The following is a 23721-nucleotide window of genomic DNA, read 5'->3' as shown; positions in this document are numbered from 1 at the left end:
GTATCAACGAAGAGAGAGGGTAGGAGAAGGAAGAGAAATGGAAAGCAGAAGAAAGGAGACAGAGATGGGGAAATGAAAATATATAATACATAAAAGGTAGCTGCTAGCTTTAGTCTTGCCTAAACATTGATCTCTCTTCTGCTATTTTCCTTCATCCCTCTTTCTCACTCCCCCTCCTCATTTCCTTCTTTCCTCTATTATCCCTTCTCTCTTCCTCTCACTCCCTCCCTCCCTTCTTTACTTTCAGCCAATATTTTCTAATAACCTAGTTCTAGGAAGTTGGGAGTGTTTGAATCTCATTTGACCTAGAGATAATTGTCTGAGTTCTGGGACTAGTTGATCATTCAGAAGTGTCTCATTAACTCCCTGCCAAGTCAAGTTCTCTCTTCCTTCCTCTCACTCCCTCCCTTCTTTACTTTCAGCCAATATTTTCTAATAACCTAGTTCTAGGAAGTTGGGAGTGTTTGGATCTCATTTGACCTAGAGATAATTGTCTGAGTTCTGGGACTAGTTGATCATTCAGAAGTGTCTCATTAACTCCCTGCCAAGTCAAAGTTTAACAGTGCTATTAACATTATTATATTTAGGAAATCATAGGAAGATTGAACTTTAGGAAATCATATTGAACTCGTGTATCGCATTATATTTCACTGCGTCATGCTCTCTCTCCCTCCCTTTACCAGGCGAGCGTCTTGACCACTACACCACCGAGGCATTATGGTTTAATGCCTCGTATAACAAATACATACCAGTAGAATTCATGATTGACTCATTAAGTACATATTCAATACCTGATGTTACTTATTGTCAGTTGTTATTGTAAATGTCGTATACCTAAGGTAATTCGAAGATATCTGTTGTCCAACGGTTGGCAAACATCTCAATTGCTGATGGGTAGAATATTTTCCAACCACCACTATGTATTCAAATAAAGATGATGTAAACAATAATCTTCTAATCTATTATTTATACAAGTGAAAAAAGACACACATGATTTTATCGCCATTCAGACACACAGAAAACATGATGAGATCTATTTTGGGAGCGGAAATTTCCTTGTAACCTCAACAAAACTATAAGAGAACATTGTCATCGTCATGGCAGTGTGTTAAAATATCATGGAATATTAAGAGACGCTGGTGGAGTTGTGTTTGTCTATGGCCGGGGCCACAAAGTGATTTTAAACTCGGTTCAAGTTCAACTTTTGGTAACTGTGGGAGGTAAAGGTAGGGACCCCACTGCTGACCACACTCCCTAAAGTGTGGGCTGCGGAATAGACAGGGGTAAGGAAGTAGAGTGCAGGGTGATAGCGAAGGGCTGCGGAAGAACTTTTGGTTCAAACAATCTGATGGTTGATTTCAAATTACATGCTCTCAACATTCAAAACTTGCTTTATCTTTAACACCAAAATGAATTTTGGTTCAAACAATCTGATGGTTGATTTCAAATTACATGCTCTCAACATTCAAAACTTGCTTTATCTTTAACACCAAAATGTTGGTTCAAACAATCTGATGGTTGATTTCAAATTACATGCTCTCAACATTCAAAACTTGCTTTATCTTTAACACCAAAATGAACCAAACCAAAGCGTTTGTTTACAATGAGGTTTATACGCAAGGAGGCTGAAGAAGGGAAGCTTCAACTGCATTTTTATGGGCATTTAAAACACGGAACCCCTCTTGCCATCGTAAAAATATTGAAAACACAACTTCCTTATTGAAAAATGAATGGTCCGAAGTTTAAGCTGAGGTTACGTTTCCCCTTCAGTTTCGGTTAAAATACAGTGAGATCATGTCAGAACAAACTACGTAGGTGATGTTCGTAGAAATCCCAGAAAGCCATCATATTTTTTTTTGCAGTTCTAGGCAAAATAGAATGACTACTTGATACTAGAGCATCTTGTTTACTAATTATGTTTGTGCCAGTTTTCCTGTAAATGAATTAATGGTTATCCCTCATTGCCTCATAGCACAGAAGTTAGTTGAAAGGGAAAATACAAACAATCCATAATCCACAATGCCCTTGGTCCTAACGTCCTATCCATGAAGTAACATTCAAACACACACTTAGTAACATACATCTACTGGAAGTATTTTTTATTATTATTTCGTTCATTTAGGTATTGATGAGATTGCAGTTTTGAGTTGGCATGTCTCATGACGTCACTGGTGTATTTTTATCAAGACAACACAAACATACATGAGATCAGGCCCGTACTCAACGAGTGGAAGTCTCACGAGCCCTGATAAAATAAACAAGGGCGGCACATCAAGGTTCTGTCTTTCTCATCTCCTACTCTCCCCTATTTTCTTACTCTGTCCCAAAAATGTAATCAGCCATTGAATTCGGGCCTCAGACATAAAATATAATACCTAGCTCACTAGCTCTGCTCCTATAGATTTTATAAATTGTTTTTCGTGACTCCACGACCGTGTATTGTAAACCCACATATTTAATTTTACTTCGGTGCGCAAACACGCTGTACTTGTTTCTAGTTCTTTTAGGAAATCATAGGAAGATTGAACTTTAGGAAATCATATTGAACTCGTGTATCGCATTATATTTCACTGCGTCATGCTCTCTCTCCATCCTTCTCTTTCCCTTCTTCTCCTCATTCTCGCTTTCATATTTTCTTCTTTATACGACAAGTATCCCCTGTACAGAGAGCGAAATAAAAAAGGGAGAAAAAAAGAAACACATTTTGCCCTCTCCCCCACACCCATGCAACCCTGTTGTTAAATTGTATTGGAATTACATATAGGTGTGGTTGGGTGACTCCAGACTGCAGTGTTTTTCATAATCCCATGCAACCCTGTTGTTAAATTGTATTGGAATTACATATAGGTGTGGTTGGGTGACTCCAGACTGCAGTGTTTTTCATAATATGAAAATGAACTCTTAATTTAACATGTAGCCTGTAGTTACATGTGATCTCATATTTGCACTCTTTTATTTGATATGAAAAGGAATGTATAATTTAATTTATTAATATTTATCTCTCTTTTGTACACTTTCGGTTGAGACTGAAAATGAAAAATCCCTTTTTCTAAAAAAAAAGACTTTGAAAGAGAACATGTTTGAAGTTCTGTTTCACCAGCCAAGTTGTAAATAAACCACTTTTTTTACAAACATCATCAGTTTTACTACATGGTTACTTGTGTGTCAATTTCTCAATATGACTTCAATATGCAACTTGTGGATAATGTACGAATTGTACAATGCCTTGAATTGGTCATTTATATTCACTATCTATGCAAATAACGTTGGGTATTTTTCACACCTCTTAAGCTGAGGCCATACTCTGTCGATTGGTGTTGATAAATAGGAATGGACAGTGAGTTGATATATTTACTCTAACATTGGATACGTTTTTACCCCACCCGCACACCAAATGTCAGCCCAAAGCAATCACCCTAGTTAGGTCTGATTGAGAGGCTGCCGAAAAACGCCGACCCCATCTGTAAAAGGCAAAGAAGAAGAAGAAGTTTGGATACGTTTTCATACATTGAAACAAACATGATGACCAATTCGGATTTTCGATTAAATCGAGGACCGAAGGCAAAGAAGAAGAAGAAGTTTGGATACGTTTTCACACATTGAAACAAACATGATGACCAATTCGGATTTTCGATTAAATCGAGGACCAAGTTTTATCACCCGGGTTAATCTCGAGATCATCCGATGTGGTAATTCCCATCCTTAATCTACAGAGCATCAACGGGTTATTTTCTGGTGTTCTCGTTTTGACTCAGCACCTAAATGGGAAGTATTTTTTGTCTCTTCTCGTCCATCTGATGAGAGGCATTCTACGGGATGGGAATGCTACGACACAGACCTCATGCGTCTAATGTAGCAGTTGTTTCATTGTTACGAAATAAAAACGGCGGTGGAACACTCATCTTTTTCAAAAAAAAAAAAAATCCTATTCTAACCTTTTGTATTTTGTTCTTCCTCCAGGCGACAAGAAGAGATCACCGCGGAGCGAGAAGAGATCGATCGCCAGAAGAAGCTGCTCAATAAGAAGCGGCCAACCAACGCCGAGACAGGCCGTAAACGGGCCGGGAGTCAATCGGGCGGGGCCGGGACCCAGGCAAACTCAGCCGGGGCCGTAGGAAGTGGTGGGGTCGCGGGAACACCCACGGGGCCTGTTACCCCCACTGCGCCAAGCACACCCACGTCTACCCTACACAATGGTACCGACTCGGCCACGTTCCTCAAACCTGAGCCCTTGCCTGGCATGTCCAGCCAGGAGTACTATGAGGCTGATGAAATACTCAAGGTAAAGTGGAAATCATCACTAATCATTGAATCTACATTAGCCAAATTCACAAGACCTTGTTTAGACAGCGGGAGTAAAGGGACTTTTCAGTCTCATTTTGGCAGTATAAATTGGGTATATTCTATTCTAACCTGCCTCGGTCCAGCCAGGAGTACTATGAGGCTGATGAAATACTCAAGGTAAAGTGGAAATCATCACTAATCATTGAATCTACACTAATTTACCAATTTCATAAGACCTTGTTTAGACAGCGGGAGTAAAGGGACTTTTCAGTCTCATTTTGGCAGTATAAATTGGGTATATTCTAGTCTAACCTGCCTCGGTGGTGTAGTGGTTAAGACGCTCACCTGGTAAACAGGAGGGCGTTGGTTCAATCCCAGCAGAAATATGGAATATTTTAAAAAAATAATAATAATAAATAAATAAACAAATAATAAGAGAAAAAATGTCCAAAGAACCATCAGACCCAAGTCACAGATAATAATTATGTCGTATTGCATTGTACGTTAAAGTGCTACGCCAGTTAGGTAATGGAAATCTCATTTCTCTCGTTACAGTTACGTCAGTCAGCTTTAAAGAAAGAAGACGCGGATCTCCAGTTAGAAATGGAAAAGTTGGAACGGGAACGAAATCTGCACATCCGAGAACTGAAGAGGATTCATAATGAGGACCAGTCCCGGTTCAACAACCATCCGGTCCTAAGTGATAGGTAAGTCTAGAACCACAGTCTAAGTTTAAACTTGGTTTAACTTTTGGATTTAAGCTATCTGATTGGTTATAAAAATCTGCACATCCGAGAACTGAAGAGGATTCATAATGAGGACCAGTCCCGGTTCAACAACCATCCGGTCCTAAGTGATAGGTAAGTCTGGAACCACAGTCTGAGTTTAAACTTGGTTTAACTTTTGGATTTAAGCTATCTGATTGGTTATAAAGTTTGAAATCGATCTTTCAGATGGCTTAATTCACTCCAAACGCCTCAGTTTTTACTCCACAACAAATGGTAGGACTTTTTTCTATACATGGAGTGAAATGTAAGCTTTGAAGAGTGTAGGCCACAGGTCTTTAGTGATTGATATTGTTGCGGTGTTGATAGTCTCTAGCCAGGAGTACTTGGCCCGTCCCGAACCGCAGGCAACCATGATGAGGACCTGTGCTTTTCCTTTGAAACATGATATCTACGAGTACACACTCAAAATTCCGTCTCCAAAGTTAGCCACATGAAAAGTGGACATAATTGGAGTGGCGAATACTATCCTACAATATCAAAAATGACCTTAGGTTCGCCGGTTTACTACGGTTGTTTTCTTATCAACCACCGTTCTCCTAGGTACCACCTGCTCTGAAGACACTTGTATGTTCACCCTCACAGATGAGTATGTAAGCTTTGAAGAGTGTAGGCCACAGGTCTTTAGTGATTGATATTGTTGCGGTGTTGATAGTCTCTAGCCAAGAGTACTTGGCCCGTCCCGAACCGCAGACAACCATGATGAGGACCTGTGCTTTTCCTTTGAAACATGACAAACCCTTTAGTGATAGTTTCTTTCTGTATGTATGAAATTTCATAGTTATTGAACTCCATCTTCATGCATTAGCAAATAACATATCTCTTCTCTTGTTCCAGGTATCTGTTGCTGATGCTATTAGGGAAGGGAGGATTTAGTGAAGTTCACAAAGCGTTCGACCTGAAGGAACAACGCTATGTGGCGTGTAAAGTACATCAACTCAATAAAGACTGGAAAGAAGATAAGAAGGCCAATTATATTAAGTAAGTTGTCCTTTAACGGAACTCCTTTATGATATTCATTATTAGACAAAAAGACGTAGCTTTTTCCATCTGCTAAGTTTTTTATTGATGAGGTTTTACCCTCCCTTCATTCGGGCCTACTCACATTAACTTAATCTAACCTGATAAGGGCCGCAATTATCCAGATGGTCATTGGTCACCAATTCCGATACCATCCATGCACAATGTTAACCAACTTCAAGGGACTCGTGCTATCGCCGTGTCGCTGGCTAGCCTGTAAATTTTATAATGTTCAAATTATACACATCATCCACCAAGACAAATAATAAAGATACCCTGGCCAGCCTAGTTAGCTTGGTTGGTAGCGCGTCTGCCTTGTAAGCACTAGGCCGCGGGTTCGATTCCAGCCCGGGGCAGATTTTTTCCTGATGGGATAATGTTCGTTCTCGGAATGGCTGGCTTTCTCCTGTCCTGTCTTCCTTCTCTCTTCGATTTCGAGACGATAAGACCTTAGCAGTTACAGTTTCCTCTGTCAAGAACACCTCACCCACTGAGACAAATAGAGATACCATGTTTAAAATCTTTGTTTTCAATGTGTGCTAAGTTCTTCTTTTACTGCACCTTTTCCCAATCGGCGTCGCCTTCCTTTATCCTACCCCTCCAAACCCTCCTATCTAATGCTTCCTCCCTTTTCTCTCATGTCTTTCTCAACCTTATCTCTCCACCTCAGTTTTGGTCTCCCTCTCTTTCTCACCAATGTGCGCTAAGTTACTAACGACTAATCTTAATCTTCCATTTCCCAGGCACGCACTACGGGAGTACAACATACACAAAGCCCTGGATCACCCACGGGTTGTCAAGTTGTACGATGTGTTTGAAATAGACGCCAACTCATTCTGCACTGTGCTCGAGTACTGTGATGGGCACGATCTAGACTTCTATTTGAAACAGCACAAGACGATTGCCGAGAGAGAGGCCCGGTCTATAGTCATGCAAGTGGTGTCGGCTCTCAAGTATTTGAACGAGATCAAGCCCCCCGTCATTCATTACGACTTGAAACCCGGTAAGCCCCTCTTTTTATTTGCATGAAAATATTGTCCGAAGAAAAGGTGGAAGATTGTGTGGATCAAGACTTGAGTGAGAAAAATTTAACAGGGCATGAGGTACACAATAGGGCTGCTTGGAAGGGACTGACAAACGCCGACCCTAAATAAGTAGGGAAAGGCTAGGAAGAAGAAGAAGATATACTTCCTGACCATCAGTGTCCTATTACTAATTTACTATGCTAAGGTGGTCTCTTCTTGATCCCTTGTGTGCCGCGTCCATTTTAGTTTATTACTATTGCACTGTAACATCAGTGTCCTAAGGTTTTTGTTTGATTTTGATCTTTCAACCAAAGTGTTTCCTTAATATTCTGACACGACAGGTACATTTTTGAACCCATCAGACGACAGTTTTTTGGATACTCCAATGTATACTCCAAGGTTCATTGGTTGTTGGACCTAGTGTAAATGAGCCTTTATTTCAGTGAAGAGGATACGTCCTGCGTCCTGCTTCTATATTTCATCCAATGCTGCACGGGAAAAGCAATAACATGCAAATGTTATCATCGTCAGCATCGGTAATATTAATTTACAAAGCTGGAAAGTTTGTGCAGCGTATCTAGCCATTGCCAAGCTCCAAGTACAGCAGACAAAGTGAACTTTTCCATGAAAATTCAATATTGAAAAACACGGGGAAGAAGAAGGGAAGGGGTTGAGAGATGGGGAGGAGGGAAGGGGGTGGGAATAATAAAATAAACTAGACAAAATGAGAATAAGAGAACTTGGAGAGAGAGAGAGAGCATGGAAGTGAGAGGGTGGGAGGAGATGTATCAACGAAGAGAGAGGGTAGGAGAAGGAAGAGAAATGGAAAGCAGAAGAAAGGAGACAGAGATGGGGAAATGAAAATATATAATACATAAAAGGTAGCTGCTAGCTTTAGTCTTGCCTAAACATTGATCTCTCTTCTGCTATTTTCCTTCATCCCTCTTTCTCACTCCCCCTCCTCATTTCCTTCTTTCCTCTATTATCCCTTCTCTTATTTTCCTTCATCCCTCTTTCTCACTCCCCCTCCTCATTTCCTTCTTTCCTCTATTATCCCTTCTCTCTTCCTCTCACTCCATTTCAAGTATGTGTCGAGAGGTCATTTACACCACATTAGTTCAAAAGAATCATAAATGTGCCTCCTCAATACTCTCGCAGGTTTGTTGGATATGATTTCCAGAGATTGCCTACATTCTCAATACGTCTATCTAAGTTTGAGAAGAGTCAGTTAATTTCTTCATTATTAGATGTTTGTTGGATATGATTTCCAGAGATTGCCTACATTCTCAATACGTCTATCTAAGTTTGAGAAGAGTCAGTTAATTTCTTCATTATTTATACTACGGAAAAGTCCCTTTACTCCAGCAGTAGGCTACTACTATTACTGTGGTCAAATTCTCAAATTATATTGAAGATAAATTCCATACCTCGGCTGGGATTGAACCCTCACATTCCTGTTTACCAGGCGTTTGATTTTTTCTGGGCAATTCTACTGACCAAGAGCGTATGGTTTTCATTTTATTACTGTTATTTCCTAGGAAGAGCGTATGGTTTTCATTTTATTTCTGTCATCCCCTAGGCAATATTCTCCTGACCGAGGGCAACGTGTGCGGAGTTTGATTTTTTCTGGGCAATTCTACTGACCAAGAGCGTATGGTTTTCATTTTATTACTGTTATTTCCTAGGAAGAGCGTATGGTTTTAATTTTATTTCTGTCATCCCCTAGGCAATATTCTCCTGACCGAGGGCAACGTGTGCGGGGAAATCAAGATCACGGACTTTGGCCTGAGCAAGGTGATGGATGAGGAGAACTACAATCCAGACCATGGCATGGATCTCACATCCCAGGGCGCCGGCACCTATTGGTATTTACCGCCCGAGTGTTTCGTAGTGGGCAAGAACCCGCCCAAGATCTCGTCCAAGGTGGATGTCTGGTCGGTGGGCGTTATCTTCTATCAGTGTCTGTATGGGAAAAAGGTGAGCCAGTCTTTTATTAATATTTGAACACTTAACTATAAACCTCTAAGATTTATTTTATTTTTGAAAGATTAAAAAAAAAGTTTGACAGGGAACTGTAAGGCCCGAAATCGAAAAGAGAAGAAAAAAAAGATAGGAGAAAGCCAGCCGTTCCGAGAAGGAACCTTATCCGTTCAGGATAAAATCCTTTCCGGGCGGGAATCGAACCAGCGGTCTAGCGCTTACAAGGCAGACGCTCTACCAACTAAGCTAACTAGCCTGGCTGAAAGAGTTTTGATGCTAAGAACTGTAATAACGGGAGGTCTTATGCCGGGCGGGAATCGAACCAGCGGTCTAGCGCTTACAAGGCAGACGCTCTACCAACTAAGCTAACTAGCCTGGCTGAAAGAGTTTTGATACTAAGAACTGTAACAACGGGAGGTCTTATATCCCCGAATTTAAATTCAACTTTCAAGTACATACCAATATTTGCATGGTAAGAATAATATTAGATAATTAGACCATTTCGTCAGCTGTGATGACCGCTAAAGTTCTGACATGTATTTGAGGTAATCACAAGCACATAACACCAAGAATATACATATTACATTTAATTTCATTTTGGTTTTTGTATGTTCTATGTCCACAGCCTTTCGGACACAACCAATCACAAGCAACTATTCTAGAAGAAAATACTATTCTCAAAGCAACTGAGGTTCAGTTTGCCAATAAACCAACTGTTAGTAATGAAGCCAAGGTAAGTTTTCTCATCTAAGGTGGTGGTATAAAGAGCATTTAGATATGAAATCCTCGTTGTTTTGAGATTTTTAGAGAATTTTCTGTTGGGGTGTAGTATAACATTACTATTACTGTTCACAGTCCGTCTTAAACTTAAATAATATGTTATTCATGTGTACATTAAATCCTTTTGTTTATACTAGAAGGAGTAAGTATCGTATTAAATAGCTAAAATATTGCAGGGGAACAATATCTTATATTAATTATCCATCTAAATCCTGGGGTGTAGTATAACATTACTATTACTGTTCACAGTCCGTCTTAAACTTAAATAATATGTTATTCATGTGTACATTAAATCCTTTTGCGTATCGTATCGCGTACGGAGAACCGTAAGTATCGCGTACGCGCGTGCGTAAATCGTATCGCGTACGGAGAACCGTAAGTATCGTATTACATAGCTAAAATATTGCAGGGGAACAATATCTTATATTAATTATCCATCTAAATCTAAAATAGGTTCTCCATCCAAAAAGACCTAATAAATAGGTTCTCCAATATTGCATGATTTTCTCGTACGTGTCGTCTGTATTAACATTGTCCTTCTCCTCTTGCAGGGTTTCATTCGATCCTGTCTCGCCTATAGGAAAGAAGACCGAATAGACGTGATTTCTCTCGCCCGACACGACTACCTGCAGCCCCCCGTACCCAAGCACGGCCGTCAGTCAGCCTCTAGTTCCGCCCCAGTAGGTCACTCGCCCGCCTCCAGCGGTCAGAATCAGAATTCTGGCGGGGCCAGTACCCAGTCTTCGGCCGTACAGCAGTCATTCGCCACCGGGCTATTCTCTGGCATGAACGCTTCATCTTCGTCCTAGTGTGCTCCTCATCCCAGTGTCAAGTGATCCTATTGGTTTTTTTTACATATAATTTGTGACCTCCCCCCTCTGCCTTGTTTTCCCTCCTCTTCTCCTCTCCTCCCCTCCCTGGCCCCGGCACTGATGACGCGTATTCTTTGTGAAATCTGAACCAATGTCCCCTCTCGATACAAAATTTAGTACCAAGAAAAAACTAAGTGATGTGGTAGCGCTTTTGCAAGTTTTTGACAGAAATATTGACTAAGCATTTTGTATTGACATTTTGTTGATATGTTATGATTTTCAGAACGGAAATCCAGTACTTGGAATTTTTACAAGTTTTGACAATACCGAACTTAAATGGAGGTATTTAAAACAAATATTACAGCAACAGAGCATATTATTACAACATTATTTCAATGTTAAACTTTCCCTCACTTAGTATATATTACGAACGTAGGTAGGCACATACAAATAGTACTTGAGTAGGGACCTATCTGGTCAGATGATCCTGTATTTAAATTCTTCAAAAATTCCCCTCATTTTTCATTCCTTCCACCCATTTCTGTTGATACTACACCTTTATTATCCCTGCGAGACTGAAAGCAAATCACACACCATGGTGTTTGTATTACTCTCAATAATCAATTGACTAAATAGTTTGGTTTACATAAGATACATCTTATTACGAACGTAGGTAGGCACATACTAATAGTACTTGAGTAGGGACCTATCTGGTCAGACGATCCTGTATTTAAATTCTTCAAAAATCCCCCTCATTTGTCATTCCTTCCACCCATTTCTGTTGATACTACACCTTTATTATCCCTGCGAGACTGAAAGCAAATCACACACCAAGTTAACCAACAACACATAAAGTCCGGGACGGTCACCCGTGCAAAAACTAACCACGAATACCGTTGCTACACTCGGGCGATCTGGTAGGAAGTAAAAACTGATGCCACTATGGGTGTGAACAAATTCCTAATGTCGTAGGTACTTATTGTCCACTTCCTCGTAATTATATACCTACGTTAAATCTACATATCATTTCAACATGACATTGTTACGTGCCGGTTAGGCTACGGTTACACTAGATCAGATGCGTCCACACTTTACACGATCAAAGGATTTTGGGAGCCAGCCTAGGATTAGAAGGTATCGCGGTTTTGTCCTAAACAAGTCAACCCCCCCCCCCATCCCCCTATGTTGAGAAGCTTTGTATTTTACACAGAGCTCCCTCCCTATAAAATCACTCTTAGCTCATCAATTTTTGTTCCTTTTTAAAAATATTATTTAAAAAATACCTAGTAAGAAAAGAAATTGAAAGGCTATAAAAAATTATTGTTTGTGTTGTCGTGAGTATTGCTTGTCCTGTACACTTGATGAATAATGATGCATCTTCTATGCACTCTTGATCTGAATGAAGTTAGGAACAGTAAGTAAAGATAGGGCATGTAGTATGTTTGTACTAGGACCGGACTATCTTTAATGAAAAGGTGCTTTTTGAACTTGAAACAGTCCAAGTTTCTAATTAAGATTACGTCCTGCGACGTGGGTACCTTGTTACCCAGTATAAAATATATTAAATAAATAAAATGGATATTTGGCGCCATGTTGGTTACAAAGTATTCAACATAATTCGTTATGGCTAAGTGTTTCTTAAATAATTATTTCAAAATTATAAAGTTTATTTGTTTTCAAAACATTACAAAGTGAAGTTTTGTATTTATTTCATGAGAAACTCAAGGTAGAGTTCACGTGAGGGTAGTGTGTTTCTACCTTCACAGAGCTGTCAAGTGACAGGATAAGCAATGCCATTGAATTTCGATATAGGTGTAATATAATGTCTCTAAAAAAGATTTTTCTTTTTGTAAAAAGTTTAAAAAATAAACAGTTGTATCGTGTTAATTATTCGGGGGAGTGTTTTGATTTACTTGGAACCTGCTAAGTTTTGATCCCAGGATTTGATGTCATAGTGATTTCAATGAGGGGGAAAACGAGGAAAAAACTTCAAAACTTGAATCGTAAATATGTACCTCCATTCGGGGGAGTGTTTTGATTTACTTGGAACCTGCTAAGTTTTGATCCCAGGATTTGATGTCATAGTGATTTCAATGAGGGGGAAAAAAAAGGAAAAAACTTAAAAACTTGAATCGTAAATATGTACCTCCGTGATGCACGTAGTACTACATCTACGAGTACACACTCAAAATTCCGTCTCCAAAGTTAGCCACATGAAAAGTGGACATAATTGGAGTGGCGAATACTATCCTACAATGTCAAAAATGACCTTAGGTTCGCCGGTTTACTACGGTTGTTTTCTTATCAACCACCGTGCTCCTAGGTACCACCTGCTCTGAAGACACTTGTATGTTCACCCTCACAGATGAGGCTTGAAAACTGAAAATAATTCTAAACTTAGGTTCAGCCGCCTAAGAAGAAACAGAAAATTATAGATGAAACTGTATTGTATCCCTATGTGAAGAATGAGTAAATAAACTCTCATCTCCTGGACTAAGAACACTCCCTCCTCAAGTTACTGTTCTAAGCACGATTTGAGAGATGGGGAGGAGGGAAGGGGGTGGGAATAATAAAATAAACTAGACAAAATGAGAATAAGAGAACTTGGAACCCACTGAGACAAATAGAGATACCATGTTTAAAATCTTTGTTTTCAATGTGTGCTAAGTTCTTCTTTTACTGCACCTTTTCCCAATCTTATTTGGGGTCAGCGGTGCCTTCCTTTATCCTACCCCTCCAAACCCTCCTATCTAATGCTTCCTCCCTTTTCTCCCAAGCCTTCCTCAACCTTATCTCTCCACCTCAGTTTTGGTCTCCCTCTCTTTCTCACCAATGTGCGCTAAGTTACTAACGACTAATCTTAATCTTCCATTTCCCAGGCACGCACTACGGGAGTACAACATACACAAAGCCCTGGATCACCCGCGGGTTGTCAAGTTGTACGATGTGTTTGAAATAGACGCCAACTCATTCTGCACTGTGCTCGAGTACTGTGATGGGCACGATCTAGACTTCTATTTGAAACAGCACAAGACGATTGCCGAGAGAGAGGCCCGATGTCTTTCTCAACCTTATCTCTCCACCTCAGTTTTGGTCTCCCTCTCTTTCTCACCAATGTGCGCTAAGTTACTAACGACTAATCTTCCATTTCCCAGGCACGCACTACGGGAGTACAACATACACAAAGCCCTGGATCACCCACAACTAATATTTTCCTAACCTGTAGGACCCCCGTGTTATAGTATGAACTCATCTTTCCATTCAGAGATCCTCATAGTGCACACAAGCCTTGTAAAAGTTGATTTATTATGTCTACAATGATCCATGTGTCACAGGTATGGTTGATTCTCTGAGAGGCCCGGTCTATAGTCATGCAAGTGGTGTCGGCTCTCAAGTATTTGAACGAGATCAAGCCCCCCGTCATTCATTACGACTTGAAGCCCGGTAAGCCCCTCTTTTTATTTGCATGAAAATATTGTCCGAAGAAAAGGTGGAAAGATTGTGTGGATCAAGACTTGAGTGAGAAAAATTTAACAGGGCATGAGGTACACAATATGGCTGCTTGGAATGGACTGACAAACGCCGACCCTAAATAAGTAGGGAAAGGCTAGGAAGAAGAAGATATACTTCCTGACCATCAGTGTCCTATTACTAATTTACTATGCTAAGGCTTTTTAGGCAAAGTTAATTTGAAAGAGAAATATTTGATTTTAAATCAACATTGCCTAGGCGAACTTGATGTTTATTGAATGACTTGAGCAGAGGATCTCAAATGAGAAGTACGAGTAGAATCTTTTTAGGCAAAGTTAATTTGAAAGAGAAATATTTGATTTTAAATCAACATTGCCTAGGCGAACTTGATGTTTATTGAATGACTTGAGTAGAGGATCTCAAATGAGAAGTACGAGTAGAATTAAATAGATCCTTAGAGCATTATGTTATTACTTTGTAGTCGCCACATTCTGTGAATCATGTCCAACTTAAACTCATATGTTCTCTAGTAACAGCCAAACAAACTCAATAATCCAACTGATGCCTTTATATAAAACAATTGCTGAAGGAAAAAGCATTCAAAGTTTTTTAATATTATTTTTTTTACATCTTGTGAGACCATCTTTTAAGAACCTTAAAATCGTTCGTTGGACATGTTCCTGTGAATATCGTAGATATTTCGTTTTCTTTTTACAATAGTCATAACACTTTCGGTTAAAGGGAGCAATTTTTTCTCTCCTAAACATTTCTTTTTCCCCTTTTTACAATAGTCATAACACTTTCGGTTAAAGGGAGCAATTTTTTCTCTCCTAAACATTTCTTTTTCCCCAAAATGACGATTTTTTGGCGGAAATTCCGTGAACTTTATCAAGGATATTATTATTATTATTGATTTTTTTTTTTCATACATTTTTTTTATTTATTATTTTTAATATAAAAAATATTGTGGTGATAAAAATTGTAAAATAAAACTAGTTGTTTTTAAATTTATTTAATTTATTTTATAAAAAAAAAAGATAAAGTGAAGAAATAATGTGTTGAAAATTTCTGTGGCAAGCTTAGAGTTAAAGAAAATTTTATTGGCCTTCCCTACTAAGCTGCACTTTGGGTGGGTGAATTGACAAATGGTGTCTGGGTTTCATTGAAATAAAAAGATTTTGTGTTCAACTAAATTTACGGTGTTTGGATGGGTGGGTGAATTGACAAATGGTGTCTGGGTTTCATTGAAATAAAAAGATTTTGTGTTCAACTAAATTTACGGTGTTTGGCTAAGCTGCACTTTGGGTGGGTGAATTGACAAATGGTGTCTGGGTTTCATTGAAATAAAAAGATTTTGTGTTCAACTAAATTTACGGTCCTTTTCGTATATTTAGTCTCTTATTGACCGATTCGAACTTTTACTAGGTCACTCAATGTGAAGAAAAGATCAAAGTATGTTGAACTTATGTTGGCACATTTGGCCGAAACTCCAAGCAGCTTTGCCCATCGAACTCTAATGCAGATTCACGCCGACTTTACTTTGTACCATACTTCTTTATCGTTCGGTTGGATGTTTAACGTGTGCTTTCGTTGGTGTACTTTTCTAATTTACCATTGGTGAACAATAAAATTTTATAAGCACATCTAATAAACACCTTTATCTCAACTAGGCTGGGTCTACGATAAAGAAGTCCACAAGAATCCTGTAAGGCCCTCCCTATATTGCTCCTATGTCTGTTTCTTTATTTTGTAAAGTTTCGTCCCGTTTTTCCATTTCATTGAATTATTATTTTTCTAAATGTCTTTTTCAGAATCCCTCAACAGTTCAGAAACCCACACCCAGTAAAGTCGATATAAGTTTATCTGTTCTTACTTTTCTTTTCCGCTGGTATATTATAATTCCAATGAATCTTCTTGAAGAAAATTCTATAAACCCAACTAATATTTTCCTAACCTGTAGGACCCCCGTGTTATAGTATGAACTCATCTTTCCATTCAGAGATCCTCATAGTGCACACAAGCCATGTAAAAGTTGATTTATTATGTCTACAATGATCCATGTGTCACAGGTATGGTTGATTCTCTATGCACAGGTACGACTGAAAAGGTCCATCTGATAGTGAGTGGCTGGCCTAACACCCCAAGGTATCTTTCACACCGTCAAAGTGGGCAGCATTGAGCAGAAAAGAACCATCCATAAGGGAATAATTGCCTTTTGGATGATTCTTTTCCGGGTAATGCAGTCCAATTGCGATTATTGTTTCAGGTGTTTCCAGTCAAAGGATTCTAGAGGCGTTAACTCTGGGTAACAATAATCCAAATGTAACGCGAGATGATTGTGTGTGGAAGCGAGAGCGAGTGTGTCCCGATCCCGATATAACGTTTCATCTGTACACCAACCATGGGTGAGAAACAGAGAAAATTCTTTATAAAAATATCTTCTGTCTCTGCGTTAACTCTGGGTAACAATAATCCAAATGTAACGCGAGATGATTGTGTGTGGAAGCGAGAGCGAGTGTGTCCCGATCCCGATATAATGTTTCATCTGTACACCAACCATGGGTGAGAAACAGAGAAAATTCTTTATAAAAATATCTTCTGTCTCCCATTATAAGGGAGATGTTTTAATACATGGGTTTCTGTGGGTAAATACCATATAATATGCGTTGGCAGTCAGGGTGTTGAAGTTGAAAATTCAATCTCCTTGACGAAAGTGCCACAAACAGGAATAAAAAAAATACGACTAATGTTAGATTGTAGGTAAGTACAAATTCACTACATGTTGGTATGTAGGAAGGTAGAAGTACATACCTGTACGAGTAGTAGGTACCTATCTTTCTACTTGTTGAGGTAACTTCAGTTGAGTCTGGTAATGAAGTACAGAAGTACCTACATAGTTACATACCTCGTTTAGAATCATGCCAAAATTGAATCGTCATTGTGAATGTCAACACAGTAGAGATTGACTGTGAGTAGTTGATTCATATGTCTTATCACTGACGATTTGTAGTGCAAATTGTCTTTGCTTGACTAAAAATGAAGAGCAAAGACAATTTGCACTACAAATCGTTAGTGATTATCGCAAAAGATTCCCTAAAGCAAAAAAAGCTTCCTTGATGGAAAAATATTAAATTTATTGTTCCCAGTCTGTCTCTTGAATTTAAGGAATCTGATTGGCTGAAAATTTTGAAATCAACCAATCAGATCGCTAAATCCAAGAGTTAAACTTAAGCCGAATTCAAACTCTATTCCTGGCCCCAGCCATTAGCTTAGGCCATTCGTGATTGAATGCCAGATATTTCGTAGCGAGACGTGGTGGGTTCATGTGGCATGTGTGGCTATAACACCTACTGAGATTTCATTTGTATGCAGGGACATCCTGGTATGTACGTGACATGACACATCCTAGAATATTGTCAATGTTTCGTAGCAATCCGTTCTGGTGAACTATTTAGAAATTAGAAAGTTTCGAGGTGTGAGGGGTCTAGAAAATGAAACTAGAACCAACACCTACATGACATGTATGTTTGTGGTATTATTTCAATCGTATTTGTAAACCGAATGTAAACAAGTATACTTTGTAGGTAGGTATTCAGACCTAGGATCCTGAGCCAGACTGATGCAGGTGCCTGATTCAAACCTAGGATCAAATAGTTCTTTATACCCAAATTCCAAAACTGAAATGGCGCCTGTACTAAACTATGTATAGATGATCAAAAAGTTCTTTATACCCAAATTCCAAAACTGAAATGGCGCCTGTACTAAACTATGTATAGGATATTATACGCGTTGTAGGTACATAAAGAGCCCACTCCGAAGCTTGGGTGTACGGGAAAACATTGTTTGCCGCAAACAGCCCTAAAGGTCGGGTGAAGCTTGAATACGAATCTACGAATTCTGTAGGTAACTGGTAGAGTGTAATTCGAGGATACACCTATACTTGTAATTCGAGGATACACCTGTAGGTACTTTGAAGAGAAATTTTATTTAAATCAAGTAAGTCAGTCGGTATATTGGAAACAGATAAAAAAGTCCATCTCAGACCGAACATGACCTATTACGTACTTACCTACACCTACATCTTATGTAAACCAAACTTTAGCAAGATGTTTATTACGGAACACCTATTGTACTTAGAAGAGAAATTTTATTTAAATCAAGTAAGTCAGTAGGTATATTGGATACAAATAAAAAAGTCCATCTCAGACCGAACATGACCTATTACGTACTTACCTATACCTACTTACATCTTATGTAAACCAAACTTTAGCAAGATGTTTATCACGAAGTCAACAAACTCTGGGCTTTAACTATGTATGTACCTACCTATTGAATTTTGCTACTTCAACACCTATTGTACTTAGAAGAGAAATTTTATTTAAATCAAGTAAGTCAGTAGGTATATTGGATACAAATAAAAAAGTCCATCTCAGATCGAACATGACCTATTACGCACTTACCTATACCTACATCTTATGTAAACCAAACTTTAGCAAGATGTTTATCACGAAGTCAACAAACTCTGGGCTTTAACTATGTATGTACCTACCTACCTATTGAACTTTGCTACTTTCTTTACACTTGGTGTTTGTATTACTCTCAATAATCAATTGACTAAATAGTTTGGTTTACATAAGATACATCTTATTACGAACGTAGGTAGGCACATACTAATAGTACTTGAGTAGGGACCTATCTGGTCAGACGATCCTGTATTTAAATTCTTCAAAAATCCCCCTCATTTGTCATTCCTTCCACCCATTTCTGTTGATACTACACCTTTATTATCCCTGCGAGACTGAAAGCAAATCACACACCAAGTTAACCAACAACACATAAAGTCCGGGACGGTCACCCGTGCAAAAACTAACCACGAATACCGTTGCTACACTCGGGCGATCTGGTAGGAAGTAAAAACTGATGCCACTATGGGTGTGAACAAATTCCTAATGTCGTAGGTACTTATTGTCCACTTCCTCGTAATTATATACCTACGTTAAATCTACATATCATTTCAACATGACATTGTTACGTGCCGGTTAGGCTACGGTTACACTAGATCAGATGCGTCCACACTACACGATCAAAGGATTTTGGGAGCCAGCCTAGGATTAGAAGGTATCCCGGTTTTGATTCCCGCGGATAAATATGCTAAACAGATGAGGTTCGTTTTCGGACCAGTTCGTGTTTTAGGCGATTTTGATCGACCATTGCGTAGCCGTAGACCAACGTACGTACGACATAGACTTAAAACCTAAAAATTGTAAACAGGCCTAGTAGTAGGTCCCAAGCAATGTACTTATTTGTTAGTCTTCGTAAGACTGGAATACTTCAAGTCTGATCCAATGTCACCGCAGCCTTACGAGTAGGAACTGGGATATTTGTATTTATCTTGGCTATCCCCACTGAATATTGATAAGACTCATATCATCAACCTACAGACGGTGTAGTAGCTTCACCATGCCATGGTTTTAGTTTGGTTCATCATTTATGTAACCATAATCACTCGTTACAGTCGTCACTATAAGTCAGTTGGTTTCTTATCTTTGGAACGTACACCGATCAAATTTTGTGTAAATAACGTACCTATTTTAAAGCAATTGAGATACCTATGTACATACTATTAGAAAGTTCGAAATTGGAATATTTTTTTGTGAAAAGTTCTGAAGTTGAAAAATATATTTCATGTACCCATTCTTTCGACCTACAGACCTAGATACTTCAAGACACTTCCCTACTAACTTTGAATCAATGATAAGAAAATCAGACAGTGGCGTGTAATGTGCCTTTTGACTATTCAGTACATCTTGGATAAACAGAAGATAACCAAAATTAATTTTACCTACCTAGATGCCTAAATTGAATTTTTCATAACTAATTATTGTGATTATCAAACATGTTATTTGGATACATAACACTTCTGGTGGCATGCTTTTATGGTAAGTAAACTTTCTGTTACCTAGTACTGAGCTTGGTACCGTAGGTATGAACCTATAGTTATCGTTCGAACAATGCAAACCCAGTTTTACCTAGCCTAGAGTATAAACATAAACAAACATTAGGAACTTTTTTCTATAGGATAAGGGCCCCGCGGGTTTGAATCCCGGCCGGGGCGGATTTTATCCTGATGGGATAATGTTCGTTCTCGGAACGGCTGACTTCCTCCTATCCTGTCTTCTTTCTCCCTTCAATTTCGGGACGATAAGACCTTAGCAGTTACAGTTCCCTCTGTCAAACCTAAAAAAAAAAAAACTTTAAGCTCTAACTATGTACATGATGGTGAGGTGCCGGGGCGGATTTTATCCTGATGGGATAATGTTCGTTCTCGGAACGGCTGGCTTCCTCCTATCCTGTCTTCTTTCTCCCTTCGATTTCGGGACGATAAGACCTTAGCAGTTACAATTCCTTCTGTCAAACCTCAAAAAAAAAGAACTTTAAGCTTTAACTACATGGTGAGGTTTTCACACGTAGGTCTGACCTTTTGTTTCATAAACTCCCTGGTGAAATTAATATGTAATTACGAGTAGGTGAAAACGGGTGTGGGTAGATGAGAAGAAAAGAGTTTACACTTTATAACCGTTAACATTAAATTATTAAAGGTTCTAGCTAGAAAATTGAGGGGAGAAAGAGGAAGCTATGCTCTTTTTGGGTACGTATTTAAATGGGAATAAATTCGCTCCCTCGTGTTTACTAGGTGAGCGCCTTGACCACTTTGCCACCAAAACAGATACATAAGATATAAGGCCAGCCACTCACTATCAGGTAGACCTGACAGGCTGATCAGGCATACCTGACACCTGATGAGCACACACACTATCCGGTACAGGTACGGCTGAAAAGGTCCGTCTGTCAGGTCTACCTGATACCTGATGAGCACATACTATCAGATAGACCTGACAGGTACGAGAGGAAGCTATGCTCTTTTTGGGTACGTATTTAAATGGGAATAAATTCGCTCCCTCGTGTTTACTAGGTGAGCGCCTTGACCACTTTGTCACCAAAACAGATACATAAGATATAAGGCCAGCCACACACTATCAGGTAGACCTGACAGGCTGATCAGGCATACCTGATAGTGTGTGTGCTCATCAGGGCACACACACTATCCGGTACAGGTATATACGGCTGAAAAGGTCCGTCTGTCAGGTCTACCTGATACCCGATGAGCACATACTATCAGATAGACCTGACAGGTACGGTGCCGGTTAGGCTACGGTTACACTAGATCAGATGCGTCCACACTACACGATCAAAGGATTTTGGGAGCCAGCCTAGGATTAGAAGGTATCCCGGTTTTGATTCCCGCGGATAAATATGCTAAACAGATGAGGTTCGTTTTCGGACCAGTTCGTGTTTTAGGCGATTTTGATCGACCATTGCGTAGCCGTAGACCAACGTACGTACGACATAGACTTAAAACCTAAAAATTGTAAACAGGCCTAGTAGTAGGTCCCAAGCAATGTACTTATTTGTTAGTCTTCGTAAGACTGGAATACTTCAAGTCTGATCCAATGTCACCGCAGCCTTACGAGTAGGAACTGGGATGCCGGTTAGGCTACGGTTACACTAGATCAGATGCGTCCACACTACACGATCAAAGGATTTTGGGAGCCAGCCTAGGATTAGAAGGTAGCGCGGTTTTGATTCCCGCGGACAAATATGCTAAACAGATGAGGCGATATTGATCGACCATTGCGTAGACCAGGGCTGCCCAACCGGGGCAAATATGCTAAACAGATGAGGTTCGTTTTCGGACCAGTTCGTGTTTTAGGCGCTATTGATCGACCATTGCGTAGCCGTAGACCAACGTACGTACGACATAGACTTAAAACCTAAAAATTGTAAACAGGCCTAGTAGTAGGTCCCAAGCAATGTAGGTACCCACTTATATGTTAGTCTTCGTAAGACTGGAATACTTCAAGTCTGATCCAATGTCACCGCAGCCTTACGAGTAGGAACTGGGATAGGCCACTTATATGTTAGTCTTCGTAAGACTGGAATACTTCAAGTCTGATCCAATGTCACCGCAGCCTTACGAGTAGGAACTGGGATATTTATTTTGTATTTATCTTGGCTATCCCCACTGAATATTGATAAGACTCATATCATTAACCTACAGACGGTGTAGTAGCTTCACCATGCCATGGTTTTAGTTTGGTTCATCATTTATGTAACCATAATCACTCGTTACAGTCGTCACTGTAAGTCAGTTGGTTTCTTATCTTTGGATAGTACACCGATCAAATTTTGTGTAAATAACGTCGTTACCTATTTTAAAGCAATTGAGATACCCCATGGTTTTAGTTTGGTTCATCATTTATGTAACCATAATCACTCGTTACAGTCGTCACTGTAAGTCAGTTGGTTTCTTATCTTTGGAACGTACACCGATCCAGATTTTGTGTAAATAACGTCGTTACCTATTTTAAAGCAATTGAGATACGTACTCGTACATACTATTAGAAAGTTCGAAATTGGAATATCCAGATTTTTGTGAAAAGTTCTGAAGTTGAAAAATATATTTCATGTACCCATTCTTTCGACCTACATACCTAGATACTTCAAGACACTTCCTTACTAACTTTGAATCAATGATAAGAAAATCAGACAGTGGCGTGTAATGTGCCTTTTGACTATTCAGTACATCTTGGATAAACAGAAGATAACCAAAATTAATTTTACCTACCTAGATGCCTAAATTGAATTTTTCATAACTAATTATTGTGATTATCAAACATGTTATTTGGACACATAACACTTCTGGTGGCATGCTTTTATGGTAAGTAAACTTTCTGTTACCTAGTATCTACTGAGCTTGGTACCGTAGGTATGTACCTATATACGTAGTTATCGTTCGAACAATGCAAACCCAGTTTTACCTAGCCTAGAGTATAAACATAAACAAACATTAGGAACTTTTTTCTATAGGATAAGGGCCCCGCGGGTTTGAATCCCGGCCGGGGCGGATTTTTTCCTGATGGGTTAATGTTCGTTCTCGGAACAGCTGGCTTCCTCTTATCCTGTCTTCTTTCTCTGACAGGTACACCTGATCACATCAGCTGATTAGGCATACCTGACACCTGATGAGCACATACTATCAGATAGTCCTGAAAGGTACGGCTGAAAAGGTCAATCTGATAGTGAGTGGCTAGCCTAACACCCCAAGGTATCTTTCACACCGTCAAAGTGGGCAGCATTGAGGAGAAAAGAACCATCCATAAGGGAATAATTGCCTTTTGGATGATTCTTTCCGGGTAATGCAGTCCAATTGCGATTATTGTTTCAGGTGTTTCCAGTCAAAGGATTCTAGAGGCGTTAACTCTGGGTAACAATAATCCAAATGTAACGCGAGATGATTGTGTGTGGAAGCGAGAGCGAGTGTGTCCCGATCCCGATATAACGTTTCATCTGTACACCAACCATGGGTGAGAAACAGAGAAAATTCTTTATAAAAATATCTTCTGTCTCTCATTATAAGGGAGATGTTTTAATACATGGGTTTCTGAGGGTAAATACCATATAATATGCGTTGGCAGTCAGGGTGTTGAAGTTGAAAATTCAATC

General features: G+C 39.4%; 2 protein-coding genes and 1 long non-coding RNA gene across 3 annotated transcripts in view; 2 read left to right on the top strand and 1 right to left on the bottom strand.

The window, feature by feature from the left end:
* Nucleotides 1-11051, top strand: part of LOC103511773 (serine/threonine-protein kinase tousled-like 2) — a gene marked incomplete in the record, with an annotated part of 95412 nt that extends 84361 nt beyond the window's left edge. The window contains 8 exon segments of the mRNA XM_026825439.1: nt 3961-4282; nt 4840-4920; nt 5074-5144; nt 5907-6050; nt 6833-7092; nt 8841-9091; nt 9720-9827; nt 10426-11051. Of these exon segments, the coding sequence (XP_026681240.1) occupies nt 3961-4282; nt 4840-4920; nt 5074-5144; nt 5907-6050; nt 6833-7092; nt 8841-9091; nt 9720-9827; nt 10426-10683 (1495 nt within the window).
* Nucleotides 11052-12552: 1501 nt separating this feature from the next.
* On the bottom strand, nt 12553-13229 carry LOC113468485. The gene is made up of 2 exons (XR_003392220.1): nt 12833-13229; nt 12553-12701 (listed from the first exon to the last, which is right to left on the bottom strand). It is a non-coding gene; the product is annotated as an uncharacterized LOC113468485 (long non-coding RNA).
* Nucleotides 13230-13320: 91 nt separating this feature from the next.
* Nucleotides 13321-14171, top strand: LOC103511772 (serine/threonine-protein kinase tousled-like 2). The gene is made up of 3 exons (XM_026825437.1): nt 13321-13346; nt 13566-13737; nt 14043-14171. The coding sequence occupies exons 1-3, from the start codon at nt 13321-13323 to the stop codon at nt 14154-14156; spliced, it is 312 nt and encodes a 103-aa protein (XP_026681238.1). The 3' UTR covers nt 14157-14171.
* The last annotated feature ends 9550 nt before the right edge of the window (nt 14172-23721 follow it).

This window comes from Diaphorina citri, unplaced genomic scaffold, assembly GCF_000475195.1.
Source record: "Diaphorina citri unplaced genomic scaffold, Diaci psyllid genome assembly version 1.1 scaffold750, whole genome shotgun sequence".
NCBI lineage: Eukaryota > Metazoa > Arthropoda > Insecta > Hemiptera > Psyllidae > Diaphorina > Diaphorina citri.
This window is presented reverse-complemented; position numbering and strand designations above follow the sequence as displayed.